At 50.0% G+C, this 16,310-nt stretch overlaps 1 protein-coding gene across 5 annotated transcripts in view; it reads right to left on the reverse strand.

Moving 5' to 3' along the window:
* Positions 1 to 222: 222 nt before the first annotated feature.
* The window catches only part of CABIN1 (calcineurin binding protein 1), a 57,447-nt gene continuing 41,359 nt past the window's right edge, over positions 223 to 16,310 (reverse strand). For all 5 annotated transcript variants that reach the window (XM_028710834.2, XM_028710832.2, XM_028710833.2 and 2 more), the window contains exons 31-37: positions 12,626 to 12,722; positions 11,876 to 12,538; positions 10,988 to 11,062; positions 6,967 to 7,264; positions 2,841 to 3,032; positions 2,001 to 2,224; positions 223 to 1,226 (exon numbers count right to left, since the gene is read on the reverse strand). In XM_028710834.2, the coding sequence (XP_028566667.2) occupies positions 1,083 to 1,226; positions 2,001 to 2,224; positions 2,841 to 3,032; positions 6,967 to 7,264; positions 10,988 to 11,062; positions 11,876 to 12,538; positions 12,626 to 12,722 (1,693 nt within the window). In that variant the 3' untranslated portion in view covers positions 223 to 1,082. The remainder of the gene's footprint in view (positions 1,227 to 2,000; positions 2,225 to 2,840; positions 3,033 to 6,966; positions 7,265 to 10,987; positions 11,063 to 11,875; positions 12,539 to 12,625; positions 12,723 to 16,310) is intronic.

Raw genomic sequence — 16,310 nt, forward strand, 5'->3', positions numbered from 1 at the left:
TGAGGAGACCCAGCCCACTTCAGCATGCTCAAGGAGGAAGGGGAAGAGGCCTTCTCTACTCCACAATCCCTTGCATCAGCTGTAACTCAGCTCTCTCACTGCTTGCCCTGAGGCAAGGGGCCACTCTCCCCTGAAAATTCAGATTTCTTTGCCTCTTCTAGAGACCTGGGAGGGAGAGGAAAGCAGATGAAAGAGCGAAGGAGCATTCCAGGCACAGCAGAGAAGAGGCTTCGGAGAAACGTGTTCTCACTTTATTTAAAAAATGTATATTTATTATTACAAAGCTTTGCACTGCACCATTTATTTAACCCTTGTCTTCTCCCACCTCCCCCCCCCCCCCCCGAAATTGAAACCCCGCCTGGCAAGCTCTGTGACACATGCTGTGGGCACAACACGCCCCACTATTGAAGTGCAGGGTTTGTATTCCTTATATTACAACGTTAACATTCAGTAGAAAAAATGCTGGGCTTCCTTTATGTTCCCCATATAAATGTGAGCAATCCCTCCACATATATTTATATATATATACTTAAAAAACAAACATATACCCTTCTTTGTGTCGTTCTGTAAAAAGCAGACATTACCAAAATGGTACTGAAATCCGTTTCCTGATAAGACCAAAGGTGCCCTGCGACCTCTCGGCTTTCGCCGCTTGTCCCAACGGTCCCCGAAGAGGCAGAGTCTTAGTGAGGTTGCCAGCTGTCTCTCCCGCCTGGTCCTTTTAAGACAACACCGAGATAAAATAAGCCACGGTTTTGCTTAAAGTAACGAAGGAGGCAAGACCAAGTCCAGTCTCTCCTGCTTAGCCAGCCAGCCAGCCAAATGCTGCTGCTGCTGCCTCCTGTAAAAGCCGTCCTTTTAAAGAGGGAGAAATGAGTGAGGAGGTGCCGAGGGATTTAAGTGCAGATTTGGCTTGGGGGTGACAGTGGTGAGCTTTCGGCTGCCCGGTAAGTTAAAGGCAACAGCAGAGGCAGCAGCACTGAAGGTGGTAATGGCTGGTGGCTGGCTGGCTGTGATGCTGGAAAGAGAAGCCGGAGGGTGGGGAAGGGAAGGGTGGACAGAGCCCCCCCCCCCAGCACCCCTCAGACATCCATGTAGTCATCCTCTTCATCAGAGTCACTCTCCAGCGAAGACTCTTGGCTTGAAGTTTCTACAATCTCCAGCGCTGGCTGGCAAAGGGTCTCTTTCTTCACATTCGCCGCAGACTGGGCTGAAAGGATAGCAGACTGGCCCAGACAAAGGGAAGAGGGTTTTTTTATTTTTAAAAATTCTGAAGATCTGCTATTCCCCCAAAGCATTTCCCTCCACCCCACCTGAGGTTGCTTTAATCATCTTGAAAACCTGCAGTGCTTCCAATACAAGCAATGGGTGGGAGGGAGACTGCGGAGATTTCTTAACCAGGTGTGGTAGTTATCCTAGATTAACATGGCAACACTCCAGGCTGAAGGAGGGAGGGAGGGAAGTCTTTTTGCCCCCGCCCAGTCCTTCCACCAAGGCAGTTTGCAAAAGGGTATCACAGGTGCCACACCCCCCCCCAACTCTGCCTGCCTGTTCAGCCAGACAGTTTGTTCCTTATTCCCACAAACAGAGGACGGACCTTACTTTGGCTGGGGAACAGAAGGAGCCCCTGCTCTAAGGTTAAGTAGTCAGGACTCAGCAAGCCTGGATGAGGCCCTGCTTGGGGTGTTGGAATTGCTAAAGTCCTGCTTCATTGGGAGCAGCTAGCTGGCCTCTGGAAGAACAGGGGGCTGGACTAGGTAGGCCCTCTTTGACCTGAAGGCTGTTCCTATGTTTTACAAGCAGAAGATGGGTTCCTTAAGCCCACCTGAGAACCCAAGGGGGGGGGGGAGAGGCAAAGAGGGCACAGACGACTCTTGTCTGCAGCTGCCTGGACGGTCTCCTCCACTGCCACCCCAGTCTGCGCACACAAATTATCTCTGCCAAATTCAAAGCATGACTGGGGCCCCAATGACACTCCCTGCCCAAACCCTGGTAAGTACCTTTAGCTTCTGCTTGGTTTCTTCCGAAATGCTGCCCTTGGGGGAGAGGAGGGTGGGCGTTGGGGGGGTGACGGTGATCTCCGGTGGGAACTTGGTGACTGACGAGGGGATGAAGAGCTTGGGCATGCTGGGAAACACGCGGGTCTTGATGCGGCTGGCGTCGGCCTTGCTCCCCGCAGAGGGCTGTGGCGTTTCGGAGCAGAGGTGAGCCTTGGAGCTGGAGGCTGAGAGGAGGAAATGTCAGCTCGGAAGAGGGTCTTTGAGCGAACAAGCATGTCATAATAAAAGAACGTCTGCACCAGAGCAGAACCAGCAACAGGCCGGGCTTGAGCCCTGGGCTCTTTGCTCTGTAAGTGACTGCGAGGAAAAAGAGCTTCCTGCTTCCCCCCAGGAGAGGGTTGCTCACTGTACCCTGAATGGGCTCCTGCTTGAAGAAAAGCCACCACTGCTGCCTGCCCTGCCAGCACTCCAGTCTCCTGCCTGGGGCAATACCTTCGGATTTAGCCACCACCCTCCTACCCTTCTCTGTGGCAATGGAGGGCACCCCAGGGAGGAACTCACTGAAAACTACAGATTGCCAAAAGTTCGCCCTACACTTGAGTAACATGGGAAGCTGCCTCTGGCTCAGTATTGCCTTGCCTGGAGATGCCACCAAGGGCTTCCGCATGCTCCTCTGCCACTGAGCTCCTGGGAATTTGCCCTCCTACCTGCCAAAATGCTATCTGTTCTCAGAGAGGCTTTCCTGCCTGCTTGCCCATGCATATTTTCATACTGTGCTTCTCTGTTCCATCCAAGCCACCTTCTCCAAGATCCCCAAAGGCTTCATTGGGCATCCCTTACCTCGGCTGCAGACCTGCCCTCCTCCAACGCTGGTGCTGGTCACAGGCTCCAGCTCCACTTGCCAGGGCATCAGATTGGATGAGGGGGCCACCGTCGCCATCTTCATCTGCTGGCAGAGGTGGGATTCTTGCTGCTGCAAGCCTGCTCCTTCCAGAGGCCGGTCTAGCTTGCCTTCTTCTTCCTCCTCTTCCTCTGCATAAACAAGATGAACAAAGATGACTCAAGAGATACCCCTCTCTCCGCTACCAACCACAGAAATGGGAACTATGGAGAATGCCACAATGTTCATGCCATGTGGACTTCATGGGGCTTCACTGTGAAGATTTCATGCAGAATACTTAAAAGTGGGCATGTGCTTGACTCCAGGTGTGGTGTACAGCAACATATGATTAACAGTGCAACCCAACACCGGTCTATTCAAAAGAAAGTCCCACTGAGTTCAGTGAGGGTTATATGATTACCGGTTTAATGCAGCAAAGCCACAAGGACCTGGCTTTTCAGGCAGCTGCAAGAGAAACTCTCCTGGCAAAGGGCAGCCCAACGGAGAGAAGGTGGATGGATAGGGAACCAGACATATTTATGACCATTGTCACCTCCACCTTGTACTCAGCACAGTGAGAATACAAAAGGACATAGCAAGAGCACGGCTGCAGAAGCTGGTTCAAGCCAAAGGAGGCCCAGCATCTAATTAGATGCTCCAATGCGGGGAAGAAACCCACAAGCAATTCCCAGCAACAGGCACAGCAAAGACCCAGGAAGTTTCCACATGGAGGGCAGCTTTTGCCAAGGCCCAACACGCCAATCATGTAAGACCTGGGGAGGGTGTTGAATAAGTAACGGAAGTGACGAGTGGAGCCTTCTGCACCAGAAACCTTCTGGGTTAGCCAGGCCCCCAGCAAAGGTCTGCCCACCCACAGCTTCCCAGATTGTAGGGTATGCAGACAAGACATCAACAGGAGGTCCCCTTTGGCCAGGCAGATGTGAGGTTGCAAGTGGCTCCCCTTCTCCCTTCTGAAAGATGCAGCGGCAGCTCTGTTGCCTAATGGCAGCTGGCTGTGGGGGGCTTATCTCGCTAAATATTTACTGAGCCGGACTGGAATGCCTGCCACTCAGCCAGATCTGTCCGGCTTCCATTGAGTCCCAGGCCCTGCCTGAATGCAGCTGCCTTCACAGTGAGACACAGGCTCTCCTTTCTGATCAATGGGGAAGAAAAGGGAAGCACATCAAGTGGGCTGGATGGCGGCCTCCTCTGTTGCATCAAGTGACAAGGTCCTATGTCAATTGCCACTTCCTCTTTGGCAGACACTTGCTAATGGCTGTCTGCGGAGAGAGGTTTGGGGGCTCCCTTGTGGCTGAAGAGGATAAAGAGGATATAATACACACCCTGACTCTGCTTTTAAGCCATGTGTTCATTTTCTTAACGTTCCACATTCCCTCCAATGAGAGGACACAACAGCTGCTTCTGACTTGGCTTTGGTTTGTTTCTGCTAGTCCTAAGTATCTATCAACACATATCTGCATCTGAAAGCAGAGGAAGTTGGGAGCCCAGCTCTTTAGGACTTAGGCAGGACTTGAGGTCCTCCTCCCCTTGAAGGACAGCTGGTCAGCTTCAGGCCCAGCCTTCCGACTGCCTCAAGAAGAAGGGCCATAACCCAGATTAGCTCTCCTTCCACCAAGTGGGTCCTTGGTAGTCCAACTCAGGGAGGCTAGGCTGGCCCTCCCAGAGCAAATTGTGCCCTTAATTTCAGTGGGGCATTTATGGGGTGTGTGTAGACTGCAGTCCCAAGTCCACTCACCTCCAGTCACCATGACCCCAACTGAAATTAGCTCATTTAGAGAGGAATCAGAGATACATGGCAGCCACCTTCATTTCAGTGAAGATGTGCTGTCCGGCCCTTTGTTCACACTGTAAGGGAGATGTTGGTGCTGGGCATCCCCAACTGCCCAGAGAACAGAACTGGCCTTCCTCACAGGGAGAACCATGTGCCAGATGAGAACTCCTTGAGATTTAGCTGGCAGTGTCTGCACAGCTGAAAGGGGAAGGGTGCTTCCTTTCATGAGGTTCTTCATAAGAAAAAGATGTCATTTCAATGGGGCCGATGTCATTCTCAGAAACAGACACAAACCTTCCCATTATGCTCTTAGACATGGCACTCAAAAGTGAGAGTTAAATGTCACGTGGGGTCTGCTCTCAAGAAGAGCTGCAGCAACATCCTCTCAACCTTGTATTTAACTGGAACCGGAACATCTGGCCCTATATGTTGCTGAACTACAACTCCCATCAGCCCCAGCAAGCATGGCCAGGGATGATGGGAGCTGTAGGCCAGCAACATCTGGAGGCACAAAGGATCTCGGCACCTCCTCTAGAGTAAGAGCACTGCTCTGTGAAGTATCCAATTCAGGTAAAAACATGCAGGCCAGAATGCCGAGTCAACGCAAGGGCTGCCTTGCCTGAAACATTTGGGGGGGGGAGGGGTCCCCCACTCCCACTGTTGGAACCTGGGCTATGAGATGCTGGGCTCTGCTACGACTATCTGAACACAAAACACACACTTCCTTCTCCTTGGGAGGTGGAGTCGAGGTCCCAGGAGTCTGAATCGGCAGAGGGAACTGGGGGGGGGGGGCGCTCTAGAGGAGATCAGAAGCTCGTTTTCTGATGTTGTACATTTTAATGCCTATTTTGCGAAACCCCTGGGGAAAAATAATTCAAGTGCAGCGATATCCATAACCTCCACAGCAAAACAGACAACAAGGCAGAGATGTAAGTCATCTTCAAATGCCTAGCACTTCAACTCAAGTACTGCTCTCGAAAAGAAAACCAGAATTGTAACTACTGAGTGCATACAAACAGAGAGAGCTGGCTTTTGAGATTTCAGGGATGGACCCCCAAAGCCCTCTGACACTCAGCCTGAAGCAGCCCCCTTCAGCACAGCTGTGTGAGAGGGACAAGGCAGGCCAGGCCTTCCTCCTTCTCCCAGCTTTTACCAAAGAAGAAACAGGCTGAAGAGAGAAACCTCGGATGTGCCAACAGCCCCCTCCACCTCTCCTTCCCAACCTGTTGCCAGGGAAACCCGCGGATGCTGAGAGCTGGTGCTTTGGGGTTCACGACTTCATTAGTTGGCGGTTCCTATTCTCACCAGCTCATCTTGCGCTTCACACATAACGCCCACAAACAGGGGACATCATTTCAGCGAGCCCCTTCTCTCAAAAACAAACCCGCTGCAGGGTGGTGGCAGCAGTAGCTCTTTGCTACCTTCAGGAAGGCAAGACTTTAGCAATTGCAAAGCTTTCCCCACCCCCAAAAAGCTTCATGCTTTCAGCTCTCTGCCTGAAGGACACAAGGATCCAAATGCTCCCATCTCAGCCACTAATGGTTCATCACAGCCATGTGGCTACTACCAACTTGTCCGTCCCTTCTGGGGTTTTTGCTGAAGTGGCTCAACTGGGTAAGGAGCAACCGCACCCAGAATGTGGCTCAGGCAGGCAGGGATGTGGTTCCCTGCAGTGCACCACATCAAGCGGGGGTCTGACCTGCCCCCCGCCCCACCAAGATAATGAGAAATCTTCAACTCCCCAAACCCTGCACGGGATGATCTGCAGTTGATGTTTGCAGAAGAGAATTGGGCTGAGGTGCTGCACTGCCTCATCATTCCTCCTGAAGCTGGACCCAAAACATTCTAAATGGGTCCAGCTGCCATCTCTGCATCCTTTGGACAATAGTGCACAGACACTGGGTGGAATTCAGGTTTTAAATTTCTTCTTGCTTTTAACTTTTTATGATTTGACTGCCAGCTTTGTGTTTTTATATTGTTGCAAACCGCTACGATCCATCTTTACAGTAAGTATTTTTATAAATATAAAACAAGCAAATTCTGGTGGAATTCTGTGCCAAGCCGCTTGTGACCTCACCTTCATTCTTTTGCACGAAGCATTTAAACCCTTCCGTGCAAAGAGCCACATGGGAGCAAGGAAGGTGAGCTGTAGTTTGAGGAGCTGTGTCAAAAATAGCCTCCCCACCCCCTGCCCAAGCCAGAAACCACAGACATGTTTCACGGACACAATGACGCTGGGATGCACGGATGCTTTGGGCAACTCTATAAAGCTTCTCTGCAAAGATGTAGCTCACCACAGACCAGGCTGGAGACAACAGGGGCCTCTTCGACACTCTCTGCCCCGGTTTGCTCCTGGGGCGGCAGCAGTAGCAGCACGCTGGCAGAGGAGGAGGAGGAGGAAGACGAGGAGGAGGATGGGGGAGAAGCTGTCTTGGGCTTGGCCTGCAGGTCAGCTGCTGCTCTCAGGAGGGCCTCTGAAGCCAGGGAGTAGGCAGTCCCAGCGGGAGGCGTCAGAGAGGCGGGGGCGGCTGGGAAGCAGATCTCTTTGCTGTCCTTCGGGTGCTTTGGAGTGGTCGGTGCTTCCCCTGTAGCCTGGAGGAGGAGACAAGCAAAGGCCGTAAGGAAGGAGAGGGGGAAAGCCTGCTGCGGCAGCCAGCTCAGGGCAAGAGGAAAGACCTTCTCCACCCAGGAGCTCCAAATACCAAGAGGCTCTGGGGAAAGAAGCATCAATAGGGTCAAGGAATTAAAAATGAACTGTATCCTGATTTTATAGGTTTACTGATTTTTAGCTGTATTGTATTGAGTTAGTTGTACACCACAGAGAGTCAACTCTAAGTGGCATATAAATTGGTATTTTTTTCAATAAAGCAGCGCAAATTTCAAAGGGATATATTGCCTAGGAGCCGAACATCAGCATCGCTTCTACAGCGCTAAGCAGATTAACCAAGAAAAAAAGTCACACACAAACTTTTCTCACACATTCTCTTCCCAACCCGCCCACAAGCCCTAAGGTCAAAAACTGGCCAATACTGCTAAATCTGGATTAGTCAAAGTTCCCAAGGTCAAGACAAAATGGATTATATTTTTCTTCAAAAGAGATAACTTTGTTTAGGGGGGAAATGGCATTTGATACACCTCAGAAACAGAGGAAGACGAGAAGGGCAGCTGGCTGAGGCAGGAGACATGGACTGCTGGTCCACATCTGGGTCAGTGAACTGGTGGCGGGAGGTTCCAAGTGCTCCCTTGCTGAAATGGGTCTGGAGGGCCAACTCTCCTTCCAGCTGATGCCCAGAGACACCTCCCTGGCCCAAGCTGTTTCCCTCCCCATCCCACCCCATGCAGATAAAAACACCCTTCTTCTAGACAGTAATAGACATGAAGCAAAACATAAGAGGAGGAGGAATGTCGGCTACCTACAGCTCCTCCAAGCATGCTAAGAACATGCAGCCTCAGCTCCGAGGGAGTCTCTCAGAAAGGCAAATCCCAGCGAGGAAAGACAAGGCCTGCAATTAGCAGAGGAGCCCTCCTCCCTCCCACCCGCTGCTAACGGGCATCTCCTAAGGCACAAGCGCATTGCAGGGGGTGGGGGTCAGAGACCGCAAAGCTGGAGCAGAGGCAGGCAAGGCTGCATGAGGAAAACGCCCTTTGCAGAGGCGGCATTATGGGATACAGGCAGTCAAAACCTCAGTTCCTCCCCCCTGCATCTGCACAAACCCAAGCACCTTTGCTTATTTATTTAAATTACCCTTTGAACACCTCACAAGCCACCTTACAATGGCAAGGACAGAGTTTGGGAGGAATATGGAGGAGGCATCCCTCTGTGACCCCCAACTCACAAAGGCCACCGTGGAGGAAGCCACATCCGTATTGCCCCCACCCTAATGGCTGCTGGTGGTGGTCCAGAGAGGGGAGCCTCAGGCACCAATCCCAATGTTCCCACAGGGACCTTTAGAGAAGGCTAGGTTCATTGGGACTTGCTCCCAGGCAAGGGAGAAGAGGGGATTTCAGTCCAAGCGCAGTTTCCCTCTTCCCCCTTGGTGACATCGTTTCTACGGGTGGCTCACAGAACAAAACGCAAGATAAAAACACAAGGAAAATAATCAAAACGAAACAATAAACTCCTATTCGCACAGACCCATTTAAAAGGCTGTAGAATATTAATCAGCCAAAGGCCTGGTTGAAGAGGAACGTTTTCACCTGGCACCTAAAATATATATACAGTGGTACCTCAGGTTACAGACGCTTCAGGTTACAGACTCCGCTAACCCAGAAATAGTACCTCAGGTTGAGAACTTTGCTTCAGGATGAGAACAGAAATCGCGTGGCAGCAGCGGGAGGACCCATTAGCTAAAGTGGTACCTCAGGTTAAGAACAGTTTCAGGTTAAGAACAGACCTCTGGAACGAATTAAGTTCTTAACGTGAAGTACCACTGTAATGAAGGTGCCAGCTGAACCTCCCTGGGGAGGGCATTCCACAAATGGGAGCCACTACAGAAAAGGCCCATTTTTGTGTTGACACTCTCCAGACTTTAAGTGAAGGAGGCACAAGAAGAAGGGTGTTAAATAGGTTTCACCTCAGGAAGGGAGGAAGCAGACTCTTGACCCATCTAACTTGGTGTCATCTCTATGCTGACTGGCAGTAATGGCTCACCAAAGGTTTCAGGCAGGGCGTCTTTGCCAGGCCTACCCAGAGATGAGAAGAGAAGACTCCTTGGAAAAGACCCTGATGTTGGGAAAGATTGAGGGCATAAGGAGATGGGGACGAGATGGTGGGACAGTGTGCTCGAAGCTGCCAGCATGAGTTTGACCAAACTGCGGGAGGCAGTGGAAGACAGGAGTGCCTGGCGTGCTCTGGTCCAGGGGGTCATGAAGTGTCGGACACGACTAAATGACTAAACAACAACAACAAGCAGCATCCCCAGTCGGTGGGCCTGCAGGGAGGAGTGTTTTCCTCTTGAGAGAATCACCAGCTTGCTTGTCCAGGAACATGAATGGCTTGTGAAAGGACGAGGGGGTTAATCAAGCCAATTCGCTTTAGCGGTCTGCTTCACACACTGACTGCTAACTTCCTCGATGCACGCTAGCAATTAACAACTGCAATGGTGTTATTTTTCAAACACGGCAGCCCCAAGAGGCATGGAGAACAAGGGGGCTAATTAGTGGGTTATGCTGGAACATTTGTACTTCAGGGCCTTTTGATTTTCTAATCAAGGAGATGGTATTCCACACAGATGGAACAATTAAAGAAAAACAAAAGGCACCAAGGAAGAAAGCTGTTTGTAAGGTCCCGAGAACCGTCCCCCTCTCCCAGCTTTAGAGAGAAGAAGGGAAGGCAAAATTCCCCCCAAGTCAGGAGCTTGTCTGAAGCCTCCTTCTAAGGAGCAAGTCAGAGCTGAGAAAAGCAAGACAAAAGTGAAGAAAAACATCTCAACAAGCCTCACTAAACTTTACTGTTTACTAAGCAGGTAGCGAAACTAAAAACAAAACTACAATATTCAATATGCAATAATTTTAAACATTTCATGGAATGAGTATGCTTATTTCAAGACAAGAGAATGAGAAATCTAGCCATGTGCCAAATGAGAAGAATCCCAGCGGCCAGATGAATTCAGCCTGGTGGACTTTGGGTTACTAAGGGTTACCAAGTTAGAAGGGGTCACCTTAGAGGCCACCCCCTGATCCAGGCAGGGATTGTCCCGCTGCAACATTCCAGATGGGTGACCAAACAAGCTTTGACTGAAATATTGTAGCTCTCGCCAGGCTATTAACATGAACAAAATAATGCATTTCAAATACCTGTACAGTCATACCTTGGGTTGAATGTGCTTCGGGTTGAGCGCGTTCAAGTTGCGCTCCGCGGCAACCCAGAAGTAACGGAGCGCGTTGCTTCCGGGTTTTGCCGCTTGCGCATGCGCAGATGCTCAACATGACGTTACGCGCATGCGCGGAAGCGGCAAAACGCGACCCGCGCACACACGCCGTCGCTTGTTACATTCGCTTCAGGATGCAAACAGGCTCCGGAACGAATCCCGTTCGCATCCCGAGGTACCACCGTATACAAATCATACTTGCAATACACATCACCATCATGGAAAATCCTCCACATCAATTCCAGACGGATGCATATTTTATAACTACAATTTGAACTATGGAGAGGCGGAATACAGAATAAAAATTAAAAAATGCTATATGTATGACAAAAAGGAGAGCAGATGGCCCCAAAGCTGGAGGGGGACCTTCTGCTTCCTTCTCTCGCAAGCCTGAGGATGCCACACACCTGGTGGTGCTCAAGAGCCTAGCAAGCTCGGAACTTACTTGCTTCTGTGCAGAGGCCCCCACGTGCACCTGGCAGAACTTGACAGCTTGTTCCAAGGCTGCTTCTTCATCCACCTGCAGAAAGAAACCCACACCATGAGCAGAAGCAAGTCCACAAATGCCCACAGGAAAGGCAGCCTCCAGAGCCAAAAGGCAACAAACCCTCACTCGAAATTTGCTACAATGCAATCGAAGTCTTGGCGAGTGGATTCATTTTGCAAAATTCCAATCGGACTTCGTGTTGTGTCCCTCCTGGGCGGCTGCTTTAATGACCCCCATTGGCCTGACCAGGGGGAGAACGTTGAGGAGTGGCGCTACAGGCCCAGCCCCCTGGCAGAGGTGCTTCTGCCACAGACTGGGATGGGGTGTGAGCGGAATAGATGGATGTGGCCTGGGATAGTTCTGATTGGACCTGCACCACCCACACTTCCCTGCTGGCCTGCCCTGCATCATTGCAAGAGACAGCCATGCTGCTGCTGCTGCTGCTGCTAGGAGGCTTTGTCTGCAGTACTGTCCCTCACTGATTAAAAATTATACTGGAAAAATAAATGGGCATTGTGGAAACTGACCAGAGCTCCATTTGGTGCAGTGCTGATCCTGGCCCATGGGGCTTAGCATAAACAGATAGGTCAGGCCAGGAAGAGGGTGTTGCCTCAGTTCCCTAGATTTTCTAAGAATGAGACCATTTGGGGACTGATCACCACCCATGTAGTCCTCAGAAGCCAAGGAGCTTCTCCTGAGAGCCCACACCAAGCCGCCACAGTGACAGCCACCAGCACTCTTCCTTGGTCACCATGGAACAAATAAGACAACACAAACAATAATACAAGACTCTGTCGGCTTCTCGCCAACATGACAGCAAAGGCACATTTCAACCCTGCTGCTTACTTGCTTAATGAGCATGTACGTCTCAGACATGATCTTCTCGATCTTGGCTAGGTCGTAAGTCATGACCTTCTGACCCTGCTGCCACACACGATAAGCATCCAGGAGGAGGGTCTTCCCCGACTCTGTGTCATCGATCAGTTTCCTTTTCCGGCTTGGCCTCTGGCTGACCTCCTCCATCGGAGCTGCCTGGACGCGGACTTTGGCCGCCTCCAACTGCTGGTGCTTAGAGCTGATGCTCAGCTCCTCCAAGGACAGTTCGGCCGGCCGGCTGCTCTCTAAGCTTTTGTCCTTAGGGATCCGCCCAGGCAGCCCTCGGGTCGACTCAGGGCCTCTATAGGAAGAGCCCATTTTTTCAGGATCCTCAGAATATCCTTCCGAGTCCATGAGCTCCGTTGAGCCCGGCTGGGGAGCCTCTTTTGCTTCTCCCTCAGGGGTTGCCTCCCGCAGCTCTGCTGTGTCCATGGCGGTGGGGGGCTGCTGCACCCCCTGGGCGGCTTCTTTCACCCCATTCTCTGCCCCATAAGCTGCCACCCCGCCTTCAGACAAGACTGCCTTTTGCGGGAGGGCTTCCTGTCCTTCTTCCGCATTTGCTTTGTTAGAGACGTCGGTCGTCATCCTGGACGCAAAAAAGCTGCAGCACTTGGAGTCTGGATCTTCGGAGACCTTTAAAAGAGACACGGAATTTGTTCCCTTGAATTAGGAAGGGCACCTCCCCCCACCAAGAAGAATGCAGGGGTTTTAGGGCCTTACCTCGGTGAGCTCATTCAGCATGTCCTCCAGCACAGTCACCGTGAGGACGAAGGCACGCTGGGCAAGGACCTGGCGGTCTGCATCCCGCAAGTACTTCCTGCAGCACAGGGGAAAAAGAGGGCAGGAAGGCATTTGATTACAGGACTTGCAGATGCATTTGAAATCGAGGAGACAGCATTTGCAAATGCTCTGGATCCTGCTGGATTTCTCTGCCTCCAAAAACTACCTAGATGAAGCAACTGCTGGCCACCGCACACCCCTTTCAAAGGACAAAACTAAGAATCCATAGTTCACTTGGCTCAATCTGGCCAGAGTTTCCCTTCCCGCCACTGGTGCTTTGCTCAGGCCCAAGGCTACGACATCATTTGCTACTCAAGTTCATTCCTGACATAGAGAAGGCCTGCCTTGAAATATATTCATTTTGGGCTGGTGGTGGAGATGTCTCCTGCCTAACCACGTGAACTCCAACGATGCTAAATAGGTAGCTTGGCTGATGATGAATATTTACGAGCCTATAGCCCTTAAATCAAAAAGCTCTCGAATTTCCAGAAGCATCTTTTAACTGCATAAACAAGATGTGAGCTGAGCCACAATACAAACAAAACCATGATGCTCTGTGCTAAAAGAAAGGGAGACAGTCTTGCCCACCCAGTTTCTGACAAACCAGGCTTCAAAGGAGGGTTTATCCTAACCAGAGCTCACCACTGTGACTGATAATACCTTCAGAAGACCACCAGATCCCTCTGAATACCAGGTTCCTGGGAATCACAAGTGGAGAGAAAGCCACTTGCACTCAGGTCCTGCTTGTGGACATCCAAGAAGTACCTGGCTGGCTACTGTTGAGACCAGGAGGAGATGCCCCCTGTGGCCCCCAATCCAGTTAAAGGACTCTTCAGATGTCCCCAAGATATCATTTTGTTCAAACTGGCGGAAATGACCGGCAGAATCCGAGACCAGGGAGAAGAGTCGGTGGAAGAAGATTGGAAAAAGTTTAAAGTCTACTTACAGAAATACTGTAAAATTAATGAATGTTGGATAAGAAGTTAAGTGGTTTTTAGCTATAATGCTATAAGGAATATGAAAAAATGGATTATTAACAGGTAAAAATTTAATGTTATAATATTTTAAGATTAAAGATTAGGATAAACAAAGAGGGAAAGGATTTGCTGAACTAACAAATTGAACTGGAATACAAAAAAGGGAAGTGTGAGGAGGTCTGGGAAACAAGCAAATGAAAGATAAGTAATGGAAAGATGGAATTGTTTTTAACTATTTTTATTTTGTATTTTTCTTTTTTCTTTTTTCATTTTGTAATACTTTGAAAATCTTAATAAATATCTTTTTAAAAAAAGAAAGATATTCAAAATGCACTGAAGACTACAATGGTTTTTCCTTAACCTGAGACAAGTGTGTCTCTTTTCCTTTCATACACATACACAATAAAGAAGTTTCACTCCAGTCTAGTGAGCTTGCTCAAAGAAAACAAACTTCCTTCGACCGCTCTCGCACAAAGCCAGAAGCAAAGGCCCAACAATACGTCCATTTCGCGATTTTATCCAGCGGCAGCTTCAGTCTTAAGAGCCACAAATGACTACGTGCTGGCATGGACTATGTTTAAATCCTTCGGCTATGCTGAGAATCTAAGCAGGCCAGCACAAGAATGTTGCGTATCCCTCAGTAACTCACTGGGAATCGCCTCTAGACCGTAGACGGCTGTTTCCAAAGATACGCCCCTCACTGTGTGGCCGCATTCTGAGGCCTACCAAGCCCTCCAAGGCTCCTGCACCAAGAGGGGAAATTGATGAAAGGAAGCAACAGGGGCAGGGGCTCCTTTCCTCATCCCAGCAATGTTTTTGTGAAAGAGATAGTGTCAGGCCTGCCTTCTCCATCATCAGAGTGTATGGCTACTAGCTGAGGATTCCCTGGAGGTACCAGCAGCGCCTAACACTCCTGGCCTTGAGAAAGGCCTTTCTTCCTCCTCCATTAACCTCCAACAGTATTTGCCTAACATTCATGCAAACACTGCCTTGGTCTTTCTCATGGCTTCCTACACAGGCTGGAAGGCCTCTCCTTAGCTATTGTCTGCACCATCATCTCTTTATCCCTTGCTTAGGTAGAGTCCCATCAGTGGACATCCCTTGAGTTTTCACCCGTATGTGAGATCCATGTGTTACTTGTATGTAGGGCACCCACATAGGGACTCAGAAGTGGGGTCATGATGCTGCCTCCTCCCCCAGTAGTATTGAGTGTTGCAGCTGCTCATGAGGAGGAGTTCCTTCTATATTCAACCCACAACCATTTGGGGCAAGGCTAGCCCAGGGACAGGGCAAAGAGGGCAACCACATTGCTGCTTCACCATGTGCATGCCTTTGCCCACAACAGCAAAGCCTGACTTGCTTTGCTCTTAAAAGCCCGTAGCCTTCTATTTAAAGAGGAACAATGAACACAGAAAAAGACACTCCTCCCACATTTGCTTCCAACGTCGGGTACCCACGCAAAAGCTCTCAAACAAATATTTAAATCCTTTTAGAACTCATGCTTAATATCAACGCGTTTGGCTTCTAACTGGGTTTGTTGACATCCGCTGGGCTTCTCAGCTACGCCTGTCCTGAACTCCAGAACGCCTTCCTGTTGCAACAGCACGCAAAAAGGCTGTTTGTCTTTTCCGTGCACCAACTCAGGAAATCTACTCAAATCTATACACAGAGCATCGCCAGATCCGCTTCACCTGCGCAGAGATAAAAACTGAAATGATGATGATTCCATTTCCCCTCACTTGCTGCTGCCGACAGCCCCAGATTAGACCCTGATGGAGTAAATTAATCCACTGCTAAATAAACATGCCAGCCAGTCTCCAGAGAGCCAAACACAGTGAAGAACATCTCAAACAAGGCACTGAAGGGGCATGGAACGCTCTGTACTCTCAAGATTTCCTGGGCAATGGACTGGCTGGAATTGGCCGTATCAGCTACTTGGCACTGAATGAGGCCCACAATTAGAGATGCATTGCCTAACATCATGAAAAAGGGAGTAACCAAGCAACTTATTCTTAATGCATAGCAATCAAGTTGACCTCCTAGGGCCACTATCAATTCTCCCAGATAACTTTTTATTATTTTAAGCTTAAATAATGCACCTCCGTCACCAGAGGAAATCGAGAGGCATCCAGGCTAAGAAAGACTTTGACTTTCTAACTGCTTCCTCTTTGCCAAACAACACTGTAAAATTATGTTCCTAATTTATTAAAAGTTAGCTTTTATGGATGCTGCCCATCAGTGGATGAGCAATTCTTCAGCCAGAAATTATGGAGGGATGAAGAGCCTCAGCCATGGCGCTCCCTCTGTGACAGGCAGGTAGCGAAAGCTCCTCTTTTTGCCAAAGAGGTTTTCTTAGCTAAGGGGAATCCTCAGACGCTAATCAGCTGAACAGCAGGGGGCTGCTGTTGCTAACATACAAGTGGGAATGAAGGTGCAGCTGTGATTAGATGTGACAGTCAACGCTGGGAACCTCAATAACCTCAGCAATTCACTTGTCACCAACCCAGGTGGCTCTCCAATAGGCAGAGAAAGGAAGGGAGGAGGAAAAGGAATGGAGGTTTCAATTCTCTAGGGTGCCCCCGCCATTTGTCCCCCAGAAGGGGCCTACAGTCCTATTGAGAGTATTGGATACCATCCCAATCAGGAAG

This window comes from Podarcis muralis, chromosome 16 (genome assembly GCF_964188315.1).
Source record: "Podarcis muralis chromosome 16, rPodMur119.hap1.1, whole genome shotgun sequence".
NCBI lineage: Eukaryota > Metazoa > Chordata > Lepidosauria > Squamata > Lacertidae > Podarcis > Podarcis muralis.